The sequence below is a fragment of the Sabethes cyaneus genome, chromosome 2 (genome assembly GCF_943734655.1).
Source record: "Sabethes cyaneus chromosome 2, idSabCyanKW18_F2, whole genome shotgun sequence".
Classification (NCBI taxonomy): Eukaryota; Metazoa; Arthropoda; class Insecta; order Diptera; family Culicidae; genus Sabethes; species Sabethes cyaneus.
Window position 1 is genome coordinate 132,832,137 of NC_071354.1, and position 18,869 is coordinate 132,851,005.

The 18,869-nt window shown below is 37.8% G+C and overlaps 2 protein-coding genes across 6 annotated transcripts; one reads left to right on the plus strand and one right to left on the minus strand.

Moving 5' to 3' along the window:
• Window positions 1–3,945: 3,945 nt before the first annotated feature.
• Window positions 3,946–7,757, plus strand: LOC128733463 (RNA polymerase II-associated protein 3). 3 transcript variants are annotated; one of them, XM_053827066.1, is made up of 6 exons: window positions 3,946–4,125; window positions 5,459–6,442; window positions 6,504–6,947; window positions 7,008–7,157; window positions 7,218–7,410; window positions 7,475–7,757. In XM_053827066.1, exons 1-6 carry the CDS (start codon window positions 4,054–4,056, stop codon window positions 7,579–7,581), a joined length of 1,950 nt encoding a protein of 649 aa, XP_053683041.1. In that variant the 5' UTR covers window positions 3,946–4,053; the 3' UTR covers window positions 7,582–7,757. The 3 variants fall into 3 exon arrangements, with proteins under 3 accessions (XP_053683041.1, XP_053683040.1, XP_053683039.1); XM_053827065.1 differs by having other exon boundaries at window positions 3,946–4,147; window positions 7,011–7,157; window positions 7,475–7,756; XM_053827064.1 differs by having other exon boundaries at window positions 3,946–4,147; window positions 7,475–7,755.
• LOC128733464 (N-acetylgalactosamine kinase) lies at window positions 7,738–12,090 on the minus strand. Of its 3 annotated transcripts, none has more exons than XM_053827070.1 (8): window positions 11,927–12,090; window positions 11,668–11,810; window positions 9,696–9,863; window positions 9,434–9,635; window positions 9,102–9,367; window positions 8,790–9,046; window positions 8,174–8,366; window positions 7,738–8,115 (listed from the first exon to the last, which is right to left on the minus strand). In XM_053827070.1, the coding sequence occupies exons 2-8, from the start codon at window positions 11,808–11,810 to the stop codon at window positions 7,920–7,922; spliced, it is 1,425 nt and encodes a 474-aa protein (XP_053683045.1). In that variant the 5' UTR covers window positions 11,927–12,090; the 3' UTR covers window positions 7,738–7,919. The 3 variants fall into 3 exon arrangements, with proteins under 3 accessions (XP_053683045.1, XP_053683044.1, XP_053683042.1); XM_053827069.1 differs by having other exon boundaries at window positions 11,892–12,090; XM_053827067.1 differs by having other exon boundaries at window positions 11,668–12,090.
• Window positions 12,091–18,869: the final 6,779 nt, after the last annotated feature.

Consider the following 18,869-nt stretch of genomic DNA (forward strand, 5'->3'; position numbering starts at 1 on the left):
AATAACATACTTAAACGTTATATTTCAAGTGCCTATAGTACGCAATAATTGCATTGTGAAACTGAATTGTTATTTATGCAATTTTTTACATGTTAAAGGCAATAACAAAAGCACCTTATAAAAATCGTTCGTTATGGATATTAGCTGCATATGCGTTACCCAAGCAACCAAAAGTTCGAAGTTCACTTAAGGAACGAACCTGGAAGTTCATATTTGGCTCAAATTTAGTTCCGCAGAACTTTCCTGCTGAACAACCAGACCAGGCATTTGTAAACCGAACTTCATTCTCAATAAAGTACCGTTAATATATGTAGCAACTTGAAAGTTCAACATGCAACTTGAAAGTTTAACATGTAACTTGAAAGTAACTAAGAGTTCGGATAATGGTGTCTAAGGAAGGTTAACAAGCTTTATGTCTATGGATCTATAGCTTGCTAAGTGACCTTACCAGAAATTGACCGAACTTCAAAGTTGGCTTGAGTTCGCCGCATAGAGCACTAAGCAGCTTTTAAAGAAACTTTGTCAAAAATTTATAAAATGGCAGTTTAAGTTCTATTTTTATACTTTTCTATTTTCTACCTCCGCCTCTTTCTAACTTCTATAAAGTTGGTTCATGTGATTTAGATAGACCATACAAAAAAAACTAACTAACACCTACCGCTGCCGGATTTGAACCCGAGCGTTCCGCATTGCAAGCCTATCCTGATGCATTGCGCCATCTCTGACGCCGCTAGTGACATGAATTTTGCCGATGAGTTGTTCTTGAGTGTAAGTTCGTTTCGGGGCTGTGGGTAAATAAGAAATTAGCACATCGAGTAAAATCGACGCAAATCGCATATTCCAGTAACGGAGCAGTGGTGTGCATCTAAGTCACCGAAAGGGAGTACTCGAGGTTTGGTTGGTGGCGTGTGGTACACACTTAACAAAAAGCACCGAATTCGGTAAAATTTTACCGAAATCTAAACAGCTGAACGTTCGGTAAAAATTTCGATGGCGCGAATCGACGTTTACAGATCATTAATAATGTTTGGTGCAATAAAAATTTTTACCGAACGTTCTTCTGTTTAGATATTGGTAAATTGGATTCGGTAAAATTTTACCGAACCGATTAAGTGTGTAAGTTACAGTAAATTAATATTTATAAAAAAACGGTCGATTATTCTTCTGATGATCTTTCATTAAATAAAATAATTGATATTGGTGGTTGTCACTATTAACCGAAATTAAATGCCTTAGTTTAAATGGGGGAATGTCATGAATTTACAAAACAGGAAGAAGTGGGAAAATTCCTCCAATCTTTTTTTATTTTTAAGATTATTGGAGTTTCTTTTTGAGCTGAACAGTGTTCTATATAGCAACTTAAGTGAACTTTTTGTGAACTTTCTAATTCTGTTAGAAGTTGCTTTGAATTCCCTTCCAAGTTTAATAATCAAATATGAACTTGAAAGTACGGTATTGCTTAAAAATTAGGCTGGATAGAGTTCTATTCATGATGATTTCGTTGGCTGAATAAGCCAAAAAATCCCCTTTTATCGGAACTTTTGGTTACTTGGATATAAACGAATAAAACGCATGGCTACGTTTTATTTCAATAACACGTATATTCGCAGTGAGTCAGGTAAAACAGTAGCTGCCTGATGTTCACCCGAGAAGGGCGGCTTTGACGTGTCCGGTATACGGTGGACAGCTTTGAGCGCACATGTACTGCTACTAGATAATGGTCAGAATCAATATCCGCACCGTGTCGGGAGCATATGTTCGTGATGTTAGAGAAAAACCGGCCCTCTATGAGAACGTGGTCAATTTGGTTCATTGTACGTTGGTCAGGTGATCTCCAGGCGGCTTTGTGGATATCCTTGCGTGGGAAAAAGTGCTTCAGATCACCAGGCCTCGGGAAGCTGCGAAGTTTATACATCGTTGGCCGTTATCGTTCGTGTCGGTGTGCAGGCTATGGGGTCCTACCCTGCGCTTGAAAAGGAATCGCAAGTTGAATGTGACTGACGTGAATGCGATACTTTCCGCATTTAACCTCCGCTTTTTGAACGATCATTTGACTGTTTTTTGAATCCAGTCAATCTGCCGCTTGCGCTGCTGCCGTCTTACAATTCACGCGGCCTCTCTGCAAAAGCAAACAGTCGTACTCCCGCTTTGCCCCGCTTTGCGCGTTCATATGAAGAATCTGAACTGCAAACTGACTGGAAGCATAAGATGACCTATTTTTTCGTTTCTCTTTTTGTCTCCAAATCCAAGTAATAGGGTAACCAACGTATTTTGGGGCCCCTCAGCAGCTGTACATAATTTTGACAGTTAGAGCAAAATCAAATGCAAGTGTCCAAATTATGTACAGCTGCTGATGGTGTCCAAAATAGGTTGGTTACCCTATTACTTGGATTTACCTTACCTAGTTTGTCACCCGGACGTCGGTCCGATGCAAGCAAAATGTTCGTTTGTATTGGACGGAGTCCGACCGACTTCTTCCATGCACATGTAGTGGTTGTTTTTTTGTAGTAGGTTGAATATATGATAGCGCCACACAGCGCGGTTGCTTTTCGTTAGCGTGATGACTGCCAGTCATTAGACTGTTTTGCAGTCATTCGCTGCTCCAAACGGTAAATGTATTAAAAATCAACTTTATTGGTCAATGGACAGCTGAGATATCGCGATAACTGTGCAGCACCACCCACCGTGTTATGACACATTCCAGCGTTACGGGACACATTTATTACCCATTGTTACCCTGTGAATCGCCTCTTGTTTCACCAATTTTTTGGCAAATACCTTATAAAATAGTTGTTTAAAGAGTACTTCATTTTCCACTAGAATGCCAGGGAGTTGATGAAACAGAAATCGATCTGCACAATAGGGATAGTGTCCCGTAACGCTGGAATGTGTCTTATACAGATCTTTACACCGCGTTATACAAATCTTTACTGTATATCAAAATCCTATAAGGTGTCCGGTACTGGGGACTTCCTCCTACTATACGAAAACAGTAATATTTATGGTAACTTTAGTGTAACTTTTAAAGATTTTCACTGTTTCGTTGTGGTTTTTCGAAATTATGTTACAGTGAAACATGATGCTTTTTCGCTTTCCGTTTTTATTCGGGTAATCAATCTAAATCCCGGGCTATTGATAATTTTCACGCATTGAATAATTTTCACGCATTGAATAATTTTCACGCATTCAGCGACGGGCAGTTCTGTAAGTGTAAAAGAGGTCGTGCGGTGCCGTCATGGTGAATTATCCGTGATCAAGGCGTTTCCAAAAGCAATGATTACTACGCACCTTTGAAAAAAGTTACTTTTGATTACTTTACTGATTACCTCCGATTACCAGTTATCAATCTCTTGTGATTACTATTTATAAATTAATCATGATTACCACTGATTACTTAAGATTATCATCGATTACTCTACTGATTACCATTGATTACCTAATTAATTCGTAAATGATTACAAAAGTAATCTTTAATTACTACACACCTATACGCCTTACTGGAAACCCCTTGTCCGTGATGCTCCGTTTCCAAGGGGTTTCCAACAGCAATGATTACTACGCACCTTTGAAAAAAGTTACTTTTGATTACTTTACTGATTGCCTCTGATTACCAGTAATCAAACTCTTGTGATTACTATAAATTAATCATGATTACCAATGATTACTTAAGATTATCATTGATTACTCTACTGATTACCATTGATTACCTAATTAATTCGAAAATGATTACAAAAGTAATCTCTGATTACTACGCAGTTATACGCCTTACTGGAAACCCCTTGTCCGTTTCGTTATACGTTTCCACTACCGGATACTGACGGTGAATGTGATTCGGGCTTATCACTTTATCAGCAACACATCACTGCTGTCATTGCTCATTCATTCTCATTGTCATTGCGAATTTGTTAGTCAACAGTCAACATACAGTACTGGTCAGAGAAATTTTTCAAGCTTTGTGTAAAGTGAAGCTAATTTTACGTATTAGTTCGGCTCTATCGCAAGTGCAAAAATTATGTCGAACGCGGTAAAGTCGCAGCTGGAAGTGAAAGCAAAATGCGAACAGCAGCTTCAGTCATTAAAAGATCTATCCGACTGGGTACAAGAAATGAATCAAACGGAGACACGGTATAAGCAACAGAAGGACCAGGTTGAGTATTCACATATTCTGGCATAATCGACAATGGTTTGAGAACTACAAAGTATTTAAGAATTTATGAATATCGTTAGGTATATGTGTATTTGCAGGATTCTTCAGTTATTGTCTCCTGGCTTGATTACTTTAGATTAGGAGTTTCTGAAATCCCTTGCTTCTGAATTGTTTATTCAGTATTTTTTTAGCACGATGTACCTATCGACTTCCCTGATTTTCTTTCATATTTTGCTAAAGACTATGTTTTCGCTGATAGTTGTAACCTGAGAGTTGCCTTTAGCTATCTATAATTGCTGAAGTAAACATTTTAGTGAAGTTGCTCGTTCCATGGAAATCTTTGTAATTCCAAGGAACAAAATTGCTTAACACATCAGAAACAGAATAGAAGGGAATCTATTTGTTGAAAACAAAATTTGTGATATTAGAAACAATTTACAAACATTGGCAAAATGTCGAGAGAATGAAATTGTATATATAGTTTAACCTTTGAGTTTTAGCTTCTGTGTAATAACGGTCAAATTAGGTATAAATTAAAATCAAATGTTTTTGGATTATAGAACTCGAAAAGAGTGTACGGAATATTTTCTTTCGGTTTTGACTTTTTTGGCAGGGTCTACCATGGAAAATAATAACGTATACATTAAAACCGAAAATAGATTTGGTTTTTGCCGTTTTTACGATCAAAATTTTAGGTAAAAACAATTAAAATGTTTGTTTTTTACCTGTGTAAAGAAATCTCATAATGACATTGTTTTCTGAGTCGGGGTGCCCAACATCAGAAGGACTGCAACTTTATAAAATAATTATAATGGTCTTATTGAGGTAACGATTCTTTTTAGACTGAAGATTTGAAGAAAAGTATATTAAAGTATAAAATACCAATGCAAAAGAATAAAAAATATTACGCGGAAATACAAAATGTATAATGTTTATCGCTTTAATTAAAGGTAATGTGCCGAAGCAGCGCTTGATCGAGCATAAGGAATCGAAGTGGCCAAGCCGTTGGTTAGTCTGCCGTCCGAACTGGCCGTTATCGGTACACCGCCGTAAATGGTTGCCAGTTTACTAAAGGCAAAAAGCTAATTTATTTATTTGCCTGTACCATTTGAATGTAAGGGGGGCGATTAATGAATTTTGAGCTTAAAATCTCTTTTTTCAACTAAAAAAGCATTTCGGTGTGAAATCAAAGAAAAGAAGAAAACTTTTTCCAAATTATTCGGTGTTTTAAGTAAAAAGTAGTAAAAATTTTTTTAAGTGAATCAAACCGCAACATCACGGTAGCTAACGGTCTCTCCTTTTTTATTTTAGAGTCGAGTTAATCCTCCAATTAGAAGCCACGTTGATGAAATAGATAAGTTCGCTGAAGATCAAAAGGTTACAGAAAAGGACTATTCATGCGTCGATAGATTGATTGCCTCTGAACACCTGAAAGATGCAGAGATTTTCAATCAAAAAGGAATCGAGTTTTGCAAGCGTACTAAGGAAGGAGAGGATTATAACATGTATAAGGAAAAATACGGCCAAACGGCAATCGAGATGTTCACCAAAGCTATCGAAATAAATGATCGAAATCCTGCCTATTATGTTAATCGAGCGCAGTGCTATTTTAATTTGGAGCGGTATGAGGAAACCATTACAGATTGTGACATTGCCATATCAATAGAAAACAAGCATGTGACAGCGCACTACCGACGAATGAAAGCATTCGAACATTTGGGCAAAAACAAGTTGGCATATATTAATTGCCAACAATTATTGAAACTTACCAATAATGCGAACGAATTGGTAAAAATCAAGCAAGATATGGAGAGAATAGAAACTAGATTGCGACAGGAGGCAGATAAGCTCAAACTACAAGGAAATACTCAACTTGGGAACAAAAACTACGTTAAAGCCTGCGAATATTTTTCTAAAGCAATAGATGTATTCGAAAATGATTCAATTTATTATCATAATCGCAGTTTGTGTTACTTTCACATGAAGAATTACGAGAACTGTCTCGAGGACTGCAATAAAGCGATTGAGCTAGATAGGGGATATTTTCGTCCCTACTATCAACGAATGCGAGTACGAGAACAGAAAGGAGAATATTACGAAGCAATAATTGATTGCAAGAAGTTTCTTGATTTAGTAAGAGACGAAAAGCAACGGCTAACTGCCAAAAAAGATCTGGAACGTTTACAGCGTGCATTAGAACTTAAACAAGAGCCAAAGTCCTTCCAATGGAATGAATTGAGCAAGAACGCCTCTTTAATCAATTTTATCCAGAAGCCTCCGCATCTTCGATCTAAGGTACCATACCATGAATTTCTAAAAGCAATACTTGGTTCTATATTCATTTGTTTATTTTTAGGTACCGCTCAGAAGGATTCAAATCTCAGAGGATATCTCATCTGGTGATAACCAAACTGTACCTACCAACTACGTTGTAGCTTCCGATTATGAAACTATTCCGGATGATGTGATCGATAAAATGTTCAACAACAACACCGGAGAACGGGTTGATCATACAAAACATGACACTGGTTCTGATAACCAGAGCTTTATAAAAGCAATGCCCAATTTGAAAAATTATTTTTCGCCACCAGTTACTCCTTCTAGTCCTCCGAAAGATACTCTATATAGTCAGCATTCACCGTTAGGTGCTTGCAACAATTCTTCGGCTGGAAAGGACGAAGTGAAGACATCAAAATACGTTTCAGAATCTGAACCGACCCTCACGGTAGCTGCAGAACCTAAGATAGAAGCTGGTTTGTCACAGAGTAAGCTGGAAAAGGAGATGATTAATCAGGGAAATGTAAGTTATTTAAATCCCATTACTACTTTCTGTCCCTCGCAATTAATTATGTTCTTATAGCAGTACCAACCGGAAACAACTGATAAAAAGGAGGGTAATCAGAACTTTGAGAAGACGTTTAAATATTACGCCATTCCTTCAACTACAGTCGAGTTTAACCAAACCTGGATCAATTTACAAAATCCCATTGACCGATTTGAGCTTTTAAAGGTAATAATGGATGCATGCATGCATACGCCATTGATGTATTGATTATCTTCTTTAATTCAGCTCGTCGAAAGTGGTCCACTAGACAAACTGCTTGGAGTAAATCTCTCATCCTCTATGCTGTCTGACATTTTGCTCCTACTTGATCAGTACTGCACAAAGCAAAATTATTGTCCTCTGCAAATTCTTACAAAAATTGCAGAGAATTCCGAAATCGCGATTCTCGCGCTGCTGTTAAGTGACAAAGACAAAAAGTGTAAGTGATTCCAAATAGCAATCTTCTAAAACCGAATCATTATTTAATACATTTCTCTTAACAGGTTTGTCAAACTTGCTCAAATTAATGAAATCAATGGAAGTAATCGACGAGGCATTGGAGAAAATTAGAAACTGTTTCAATATCGACAGTTGCACAGATGGTCACTAAGTTTGTTTAGTTTTATCAGCTAGTATCATTCAACTGAATTAAACTTTCACGAATGGTAAATTTTAACATTCACGCAGTTTGTTGAATGATAGATGACCATAACCTCCTTGCTATGTATCAAAAATTGAAAAACATGAAAACACATGAAATCACCGAATTTGGTTTGTTAATTGTTTATTTGGTTTGCAGAAAACGATTTCTTAAAGGTAGGCAAGATAACAGCTATTGAATTCTGGCACAAAGTAGGAAGTTCGTAAAATTATAGATATTTATTTTAAATTAACATTTTGTTGCCTTAAATAATGTTGGTAACTAAAATTGGAATTCCATCGGCAAATTTAATCAATTACATTCTTTGTATCTACCAAGGCATATATTTCAGCCCCTCTTTGTGGGCTCGTCGCAAAAATTAGCTCTTTTATATCTCTACCTTTTGCTTGGGGATGATTGGCGTAGTACGTTTGACTCAAGCATTTGATGTAGTGTAGGCTTTCGTCAATTCCATCGCATAATGCCACTATACAACCACCCCATCTGAAAAGGTAAAAAGCATTAATTTTTGGCGATTTCTACATAGTATAATGACCTTTACCCTGCTCCTGTAAGCCTTGCTCCTATGCCCAAGGAATCTGATAGTTGAACCAGTTTATCTAAATTGGGATGTGAACATTCATATAAAGTTCTCAGACTTTCGTGCGATTTTCGCATTAATTGTTTCATTATTTGGATTGCTGCTTCTGACTGCTGCCGAGCAACCGTAACAAATGTGTGGACACGCATTGATTCTGAAAACAAAATATAAAATCAATATTTTAAAATGTTGTGGTTTGGAAATTTCTCAAAAATGTATGATATGAAGTATAAATAATAATAACAGTGTTGATACACTCGACTATGTAGGCTAACATCGCATCTGTTTTAAAATTATATATGTAAGTTGATATGGATAGCAAAATTAGGAAACAGTAAGTTTGCATGAAAACATTAAACTAGTTTCCTGTAAACATGAATTTATAAAGTGTGAAGCGTGATAGTGCATTAACGTCATGTTTTAGATCAAAAGTGTAAACTCAGGACAGTTCGAAAATTGTCAATGTCGCAATGAAACGTAACAAAATATGAAACTGAGGGTGTATGTTGCACCGGATACACATGTATGTGTATGTTGTTAAAGAATGGTTTATTTCGTGTAGGATTGCGTATGTTACCTTGCAAAACATGTAGCGCTCGTTGCTTAAGTTTAAAAATCTGAGCGTCTCTTGTATTAGCGGTTAGTAAGTTTTCCACAAAATCGTCGTGCTCGATTTCAAATATTGTTAGCAGGTCTGCCGTACTGTAAGCCATTTGCGTCAAGTAAGTATGTGCCAAAGTTTCCATTTCCTCCAGAGAATAGCTAAGTGCTTGTTGAAGATCAGCGAAACGGCAAATTTGACGCCAGTTGAGTTGCATTTGTTTGGCTAAAATTCTTTAAAATTTTCTTAAATGCTAGAAATTTTTTGGGATCATTTCTATCAACTTACCGACAAGCCAGTCTACACTCAACAACTCGTTGGTTGAAATCGGAGTTGGCAGCTTTATTTGCTTCCGTCAAACTATTGGCGATCACAAAAACTGCATTTGCTGGTAGATTAATTGAAGTTGCTCTTAATGGGTCCCATTCGATAAACTGGGCACATCCTTGTTTAGCCAGATATGCAATTGCTTGGTCCATACCACCGCCCTGGGTTCCAATGTAACGCTCACACTCAGCGGATATTGTTGCTAAAGTTTGTTTCACCAATGGTACCTGAATTTCGAGGAATAGATCTATTATTAATATCACTTTTCTTTGCGTGTAACTGAAGTTAATTACATTGTGTAGATATGCTGAACACAGCACGGAGGCGCTGACAATTGCACTGGAACTCGATAAACCAGAGGCTGACGGAATATTTCCTGATAGAACTATCATCATTCCGTGTATAACGGATGGTTTCTCATATTCTAGAATTCCCTTTATGCCACACAAGAAATACTTGTACCACTCGGGGCCACCTGACTGATCCAAATCAATGCTAAAAAAGTGATGTTCGAAATAGTTTTGGACTCTCTTGTCAATAATAGTCGTGACTTACGTAAACGTGTTTATATTACACTTGAAAGGTTTGTACTTTGGATCTATGTTCTTTACGTGGATTAAATTATCTTCTGATGGAGCAACCGCTACGAGAATTGTTTGCTCTATTGCCATTGGTAGCACTGGATAGCCACAATAATCTACATGTTCACCAATGATATTCACTCTGAAAGAAAAATTAGGAATTAGTTTACAATTAGTAAATGATATTAATTTGTTTCTGCATTTCATTTCATTTTGAAAAATTCAATTTTCAATCCCTAGTCTCGACCATCTTTATTGAACACTAGAGACGGAACACTAGAGGACCGTTTAAAATGAATTTGTGAGTGTATACTGTCCACAGTGAAAATTACATAGTAATCGTAGTAGGGGGTTCACCCGCCTAAAACGTATCGGGGCAAGACAAGCACCCACACAGGACAATATTAGCGCCTATCTGCTATATGAAAATTACATTCCTATTTTTAGATAAGCTTTAATTGCTTTACTGCCGCTTGAAGCATATCTGTCCCATGTTACAAAACACGAAGATGAGAAAATCGCACTCAAAGTTGAAAACTGATTTTTCTAAAATTATTGTTTTCCCTGTGTGGACTCATCACTGCGACCAGTATAGTTGATCTATTGTGACATCGCTCGGGCGTTTGCTGTATAACCTGCACTGTATTTCTTTTTGCTATAATCTCTATTGAACGAGCGATATGCTTGTTAGATTTCATGCGTGCTTGTGTGTATTGGGATATAGCCTTCCTTCAAAGCTTGACCCACTTATTCCACGTTACCAGGTACTATCCCATATTATAGCCGTCCCTGGCGAGGACTTATTCGTTCCTCTGAGCAGTGCACTTAACTATAGGAGGGACTTTTGCACTGTCAAGAGGGCTTCAGTGGGTAAATATAGAATTCAGCATGTAGGAAAAGTAAATGAGGGGCCTGAGAATATACCCATGCTAAAGTCACTTAACTTCGAATGGCTTGTTTTTACTAAGATTCGAACCCACGACCACTCGCTTGTCAAAGCAGACTCGGTAACCTTAAGGCTATGGAGCCACCCATTATTTGGTTTTGATGGTGTTATTTGTCCTCTTTGAGAAAATGTTGAAAAACTTCAACTTGAGAACTTTTATGTATATGAAATAATACATGCAGTGCAGTGAGTTGCGAGAGCAGTATGCGTCCATTTTTTCAGAGGGACAAATTATCTTCAAATTTTTTTCAAGCTTTTCTTGATATAAACCCCATGTTTGCGATTCATATTTTAAAAATACATATCGAATTATAACGTTACCTAGGCAACAAAATGTCGGAAAACAAAATGTAAAACATGAGATAGTTATGCTTCCACCGGTAGCGTACGGTGTCGTATTTACAAAAAGTAAAAGGGCCTGTGTCTCGGGACACAAACGCAGGTTTGGCGTAGGACTACTTATGTAGCTACGGTTCCTCTCCCTAATGTTGACATTATGAACCTTTCTATAGATTTCATATAAAGATACCAGTTTTGAGTATTATCATGTCAAGTTGTTTGCAGCAATTCGATACAACGTCAATCTACTACTAAAAATTATGAGTATGAATTTAAAAATTTTAAATAATGGAACACATTTCGACGTGTAAATTTGTGTTCTACCTTTTTTCTGAAAATTAATATTGCTTACCTATTGTTTGTTTGTTTATTAGAGACGCTTTACAATGCATTTGTGTCTATTCAAATAGTATTCACATTTCTCATTAACAATTACTTGCTTAATTCTGTTTCTGTTTTTTTTATCTTGTTCGCTGTTCGTTTTTTATTTTGTATTTTCTGAAGGCTCGATAGTTTTGATTTATGTTTTTCAGTCGAGTTTTCAAATATTCTGTAGATATTCGAGCACTGCTGATTTGTAGAATTTTATATTTATAACGTGGGTATACCTAAACACCTTTGTTGTGCGATAAACACAAGCATAAAAAATACATTTTCTTACCTTCCACTGCAACGTACAATAAATTTCGGATTCCGATTAAACGTGCTAAGAAAGTACGCTTTTAGTTGAGACACCCTGTCGCATTCGGTGGGTATTTCGAGCACATTTACATTGGTGCTATCACTCCTATCACCGCCACTCATCTTGACGTGGATTTCGAGCAGAAAAGAGAAACGAAAACGTAAACAAATGCGTGTGCGAAGATATTCGCTCAATAAGAGAACTTTTTCTGGACTTATCAAAATGCTGTCTACACTACCGGTCACTGCAAAGCACACTGAATGCTCTACGCCACTTTACGGTCTATTAAACTGTTCAATTGTTATCATTACACAAACACTTTTTACAGGAAAAATATTCATTTACAAAAAATCTTCGTGACCACACACTGCCAACAAGCTAGCGGGAGAAGCGCCCTGCGACCTAATGCTTTATCAACTGGCTTTAATAATGGGCTAACTGCTGTATGGTATGCACGAAAGGAATAGATGAGTAAGTTCCAGTTTGAATGAAGAAAATAGGGGAAAGACACCAGAAATCGTCATTGTCGGGAAACTTAAAGGCATATATTGATATTTTCTTATTTCTATGCTGCTCTAAGCTATCTACTGTAAACTCTAATAAACTGTTTTTCGTTATTGGCTAATCTAGCATATTTTAGCTCACATTGTAATCTAATCGAAACAGTATTTGCACAATAGCTAACTGCACTTATAATAGGTACACTAGAATCTCGTTTTACGTCCGTTCATTTTACGTGATTTCGTTTTACGTCACTTTTTTTACCTCCAAATGTTGAATTAACGTCCTCTCGTTTTATGTCCAAAATTTGAATTAACGTCCTCTCGTTTTACTTCCGAAATTTGAATTAACGTCTTCGGGAAAGTTACTTAAATGACTGCCGCCTTCAAGATGGTATGGAAAATAGCGCAGAATTGACTCACTACGTGGCTCTAGCGTATATGTAGCATTTACCACAATAGATCTAACTAATGGTCGCAGTGGTCCAGGCTCCCATAAAAAAAAAAAAAATATGTAGCATTGTTATACAAGCTGTATCTTGCGCTGCTGGCTATCTAGAAAGTTACTGTCTTCGGGAAGGTTACTTAAATAACTGCCGCCTTCAAGATGGTATGGAAAATAGCGCAGAATTGACTCACTACGTGGCGCTAGCGTATATTTAGTATTCTTATACAAGCTCTATCTGGCGTTGCTGACTATTTAGAAAGTTACGGTCTTCGGGAAGGTTACTCAAATGACTGCCGCCTTCAAGATGGTATGGAAAACAGCGCAGAATTGACTCACTACGTGACGCTAGCGTATATGTAGCATTCTTATACAAGCTCTACCTGGCGTTGCTGACTACAGTAATGACCCGATTTTGTCACCCCCATGATGAATTTAAGGGTGACAAAAACGGGACAGTGACAAAATCGGGTATTTTTTCAATTTTTATTTTTTTGCAGATAACTTAGAACGAACAACATATATTTCATTCTGATCACTTTTAGGACATTTCGCACTTACATCTACCTCTCTGTGGACATTTGTCACCTGTTCACAGCAGTCCCACAGGTATGAAAACACGCTTTTTTAATTGCGCCGAAATGGTTGATTATACTGGTTAACTATGTTCATAGAAATTTCATAGCGTAAAACGTTCTTTCTTATGGTATGAACGATTCTTTGATTAACCCCCCTAAAAGTAAGATAGAAAATTTATTTTTCAAGCAGTAAGAGATAGAGCAAAACAATGTTCTACAACATTTTTGAGAAGATTATTATAAAGAACTTTGCCAAAGAAAGCGACCTTCTAGCTATTATAGTTGTGGAGATAAGAAACAACTTTTGTGAAAACTACATGATAATCAACACAATTCTTTCCGCAGTGTTTTAACACATTTGACATGTTTGAAAATGATTTTCAAACTAAGCTTTTGATAAATCACAAGCGTGACAAAATCGGGTAAAAAACGTGACAAAATCGGGGGTGACAAAATCGGGTCAAAAACGTGACAAAAACGGGGGTGACAAAATCGGGGAGTGATAAAATCGGGGAGTGACAAAATCGGGTTACCACTGTATCTAGAAAGTTACGGTCTTCGGGAAGGTTACTTAAATAACTGCCGCCTTCAAGATGGTATGGAAAATAGCGCAGAATTGACTCACTACGTGGCGCTAGCGTATATGTAGTATTCTTATACAAGCTCTATCTGGCGTTGCTGACTATTTAGAAAGTTACGGTCTTCGGGAAGGTTACTCAAATGACTGCCGCCTTCAAGATGGTATGGAAAACAGCGCAGAATTGACTCACTACGTGGCGCTAGCGTATATGTAGCATTCTTATACAAGCTCTACCTGGCGTTGCTGACTATCTAGAAAGTTACGGTCTTCGGGAAGGTTACTTAAATAACTGCCGCCTTCAAGATGGTATGGAAAATAGTGCAGAATTGACTCACTACGTGGCGCTAGCGTATATGCAGTACTATTATACAAGCTTTATCTTGCGCTGCTGACTATCAAGAAAGTTGCAGTCTTCGGGAAGGTTACTTAAATAACTGCCGCCTTCAAGATGGTATGGAAAATTCAAGGTGGTATGGAACCGGCTGCACTAGTGTATGTTTTTTTTGTATTTACCATAACTCATGATCTTGGTTGTACAAAAAGTTCCTTTCTTCGGAAAGGTAGTTTAAGTTACTGCACCGTCCATTCATTTTACGTGATTTCATTTTATGTCCGAAATGTCAGCAGTTTTTGGGGCCGGGGGAGTTTCTTAGGATGATTGTGTATTTTTTATCCCACACTTTCCCGCTTGGTCAACCGTCCATAAAAATTCTACAAAATTTACACCCGTATTTTTCCAATTGGCACTTAGGGAGCCCCGTTTTGAGAAAGAGTGGTCCCAAAAAATCCCAACTTTTGCCAAGCTTTCCTTCTTTAATAATTTATCACTTTTGAACCACAGAATTGATTTTTATTATTTTGGTACCAAATATGGAGTTAAAGCTCAAGGTTTTCATTGACTGCTCAAATATTTAAAATATTTTGACGTAGGACTACGTCTTTGTTTACTATACTGGGACTGGGTACCACTTTGTGAAACGAGAATAGAAGTGTAACGTTTGAATGAAAGATTTCAAATGCGAATAACTACTAAACTACTGAACGAAACTGAACAATTTATATGTCGTTGGATAGATAAAATGACCAGCAATTTTAAGGGTGGGTGAAAGAGCAATCTTGAGTAAGGCGTAAGAGGGGGGCTCCTAAACAAATGTAACACAAATTTCCTCAAAACTCGAGAACTAATCAAGCGAATGGAACCAAATTTGGCATGTAAAGGTTTCAGAAGCCAAGAATTTTTTCTATGATAAATTGAGACCTCTTCCCTCTTTTGGAGAGGGGGCTCCCATACAAATGAAATTCAAATTTACTCATAACTCTAGAACTAATCAAGCAAAAGGAACCAAATTTGGCATGTAAGGGGTTTTGGAGGGAAGAATTTTTTCTATACTGAATTTAGGCCTTTGCCTTCTTTAAGAAGGGGGATCCTATACAAATGAAATATAAGTTTCCTCATAACTCGAGAACTTATCAAGCAAATGGAACCAAATTTGGCTTGTGGGTGTTTTTGGAGACATGAATTTATTTTACGATGCTTTGAGACCCCTCACCCCTGTGGTACGAGGATAAGGACTCTCATACAAATAAAACAAAAATTTTTTCGAAACTTCCCAAAGACCGTAACTTTCTAGATAGCCAGCAGAGCAAGGTACAGCTTGTATAAGAATGCTACATATACGCTAGCGCCACGTAGTGAGTCAATTCTACGCTATTTTCCATACTATCTTGAAGGTGGCAGTCATTTGAGTAACCTTCCCGAAGACCGCAACTTTCTAAATAGTCAGACGCGCAAGATACAACTTGTATAAGAATGCTACATACACGCTAGCGCCACGTAGTGAGTCAATTCTGCGCTATTTTCCATACCATTTTGAAGGCGGCAGTCATTTGAGTAACCTTCCCGAAGACCGCAACTTTCTAAATAGTCAGCAGCGCAAGATATAGCTTGTATAAGAATGCTATGTATACGCTAGCGCCACGTAGTGAGTCAATTCTGCGCTATTTTCCATGCCATCTTGAAGGTGGCAGTCATTTGAGAAACCTTCCCGGAGACCGCAACTTTCTAGATAGTCAGCAATGCAAGGTACAGCTTGTATAAGAAATTTACATATACGCTAGCGCCACGTAGTGAGTCAATTCTGCGCCATTTTCCATACCATCTTGAAGGCGGCAGTCATTTGAGTAACCTTCCCGAAGACCGCAACTTTCTAAATAGTCAGCAGCGCAAGATACAGCTTGCATAAAAATGCTACATATACGCTAGCGCCACGTAATGAGCGAATTCTGCATTATTTTCCATACCATCTTGAAGGTGTCCGTCATTTGAGTAAACTTCCCGAAGACCGCAACATTCTAGACAGTCAGCAGCGCAAGATATGACCGGCATAAGAGTACTACATATACACTAGCGCCACGTAGTGAGACAATTCTATAATCCATACAATCCGACAAAAAGCCCTTGATCTGCTAAACAACTTTGTCGAAGACACCAACGTTCTATACGGTCAGGATCACGAGTAATTATTCCATGTTGGAACCAATTATGTCAATTCGTCCACTTTTTTTACGTCCAAAACTTGAATTAACGTCCTCTCGTTTTACGTCCAAAATTTGAATTAACGTCCTCTCGTTTTACGTCCGAAATTTGAATTAACGTCCACTTTTTTACGACCGATTTGATTTACGTCCCCCCAATAGTGGACGTAAAACGAGATTTGAGTGTAATTTGTATTCCATGTATGTGCTATAACTATTCTATATAATAAAAACTTGATTTTTTATAAATATAGAAATAAATAATAAATTTATTGTGTAGATGGATTGAAACAACTCACATATTAGAGCTACTTACAATCCTACTATCACTGCGCAAACTTAGATTTTGAGAGATTGAAACAAATTGGAAAATTGGTAGCAGAAAAATCAGAAATCATAACAAAGTAGAATAAAAAGAGAAGTAGGTGCTGAAGCTACTTGCAGTAGGACTAATATCGATAACATGTATTCCAAATACCCGCCAGCCAATTTTTTCTCTCTTCCGCTCTTTGCTCCCTCTCATCCCAAACAAACGGGCCCAGCTAATGTCTCCGGTAAGAATTATCGGACGGACGTCGTCCGACACAAGCGTAAGTCTTGCTTGCGTCTATCCGACGTTGCACGACAAATTCTTACTGGGTCATTTTCGTTAGTGACATAACCATGAATTTTTCAATTCTAAATTTATATTTTAACAAATACATAAGGTATGGGAGGGTATTTTCAGCCTGCTTCTAAATTCAGCTTATTTTCGTTTACTTTCGTGAAATAAATACTTTAATATGTTATAACTATTTTCTCAAAAATGTAACTTTGCCATCTCCCATGGAGCGAACCGTCTAATTTGCCGCCGTACGAAAGCCGCTGCCGACTTCTCGGTATTCAGCCGTTGGAACTTTGACGACGAATCGCACGAATTTGCTGCTAAACTTCTGATCGATCACATCGACTGCCCGGCGTTGTTAGAGCAGCTGAACATATATGCTCCCATACGACCACTACGGCAAAGAAACTTTTTGTACCTGGAGCCGCGGTATCATTTATTTGGTGCTAATGAACCGATACGTGTCATATGTCATCGTATTTCGTATTAGAAATGTTCGACTTTAACGTGTCAATCAATGTCTTTCGTGACCGTCTTCTTGATGTTTTCGTAGAAATTAAGTTACTAGTTTATTCATTAAGACACAAATGTCAGATGAATTTTTTTATATACACAATAAACAATAAGTACACTCAAGTCGCTTTTTACTCGAAGGATGCGTCCCGCGTAAATCAAAATCGCGTAAATTCTGAAATTCCCGTAAAAAAAATCGCGTAAAAAACCGCGTAATTTTCGAAATTCGTGGAAAAATAATCGCGTTAAAAACAAGCGACTTCAGTTATAATCTGCTGTTTTTTGTTGAAAGAATATCAAGACTACCTGTTCTTCTACTCATACCGAAGAAATAGAAGTGTGTACCGAAGAAATCGCTTAATGGACTGAAAATACCCTTCCTTACCATAGTTTGTTTCAATCTACTATGTACACTCAACCCCCGCTAATATGAAAAACACCCCGTTCAGATCAGGCGAATTCATTTTTAATCTGAAAATTTGGTAACTTATTCATTTTCACATACTCGCAAGGCGCGCACCCTATGACCTTGTTGTTTTGATTTGAGGAAAACAAACCCGGAGTGATTCGCGATTGGGGCGCAACTAGCAAATTATAAACAAATCGTTTTATTACACCATCAGCCTTAAAAACACTGATAATATCCATGGCAAGAATCCTTTCTTCTGTTTTAATCGTTAAAAATAGTTTTTAGTGATGGGCGATAGAAGTGTTTAATCAAAAAAAAATTTTAGTTTAGCCTCTTTCATTGTTATGTAGTAACAGCAAGGGACACTCAGCACAATGTGCCGCGGCACTCCAGAGATATCAAGCGGCACACCTCTGGTTCAATTTTACATATGAAATGGGAGCACTGCCAGTTGTCAAAATCATGTCGCGCGGTTGCCAGATCTATCAGATTATAACGAATTTAGCAAATCTTGCAGTTCGGCACTTTCGGTACAACATCGGCACAGTTCGGCTCGTTTCAAGTCGCCTAACATAAAAACGGCTGTGCCGAGTGACCGACCCCTTGGCGGCACCACAGATCTGAAGAACGCCTAGATGGTAGTTACCCATTCAAGCATAGCCCGATTCGAAATCGATATGGGAAAAAAGCGATCTGTAAAATTTTGAGTTTTGTCCTGAATGTCTGGCTCACAATTAAAAATTTTACACAATCAGGGTTTATCTGGCATAATGGCAACCAAGCAGGTTACAGGCCATAAACCAGAAGTCTCGACACACACAAATCGGCTTCAACCTGGTCGACCCATTTAGCACGTTGGGCCCTCTATTTCTGGTGCCGATGGGGTTCTTGAAGAGAACAGATTTCACTGCACAGTCGTCCGGCCTCTTTACGACTTGACTGGCCCGCCGTAGTCTTCCAATATTCGCCCGGTGTACAATGGGAATCTCTCATTCTTCGCTTTCCGTTTGACCGCAT

Excerpts from the sequence above, each read along its gene's own strand:
- LOC128733463 (XM_053827064.1), top strand. The coding sequence starts at position 4,013 with ATGTCGAACGCGGTAAAGTCGCAGCTGGAAGTGAAAGCAAAATGCGAA. Across the intron at positions 6,443-6,503 it reads CTCCGCATCTTCGATCTAAG|GTACCGCTCAGAAGGATTCA; the intron begins GTACCATACCAT and ends GTTTATTTTTAG. Across the intron at positions 7,158-7,217 it reads ACCGATTTGAGCTTTTAAAG|CTCGTCGAAAGTGGTCCACT; the intron begins GTAATAATGGAT and ends TCTTTAATTCAG.
- LOC128733464 (XM_053827070.1), bottom strand. The coding sequence starts at position 11,810 with ATGAGTGGCGGTGATAGGAGTGATAGCACCAATGTAAATGTGCTCGAA. Across the intron at positions 9,864-11,667 it reads ATTGTACGTTGCAGTGGAAG|AGTGAATATCATTGGTGAAC; the intron begins GTAAGAAAATGT and ends TTTTTCTTTCAG. Across the intron at positions 9,368-9,433 it reads GTTCAGCATATCTACACAAT|GTACCATTGGTGAAACAAAC; the intron begins GTAATTAACTTC and ends CTCGAAATTCAG.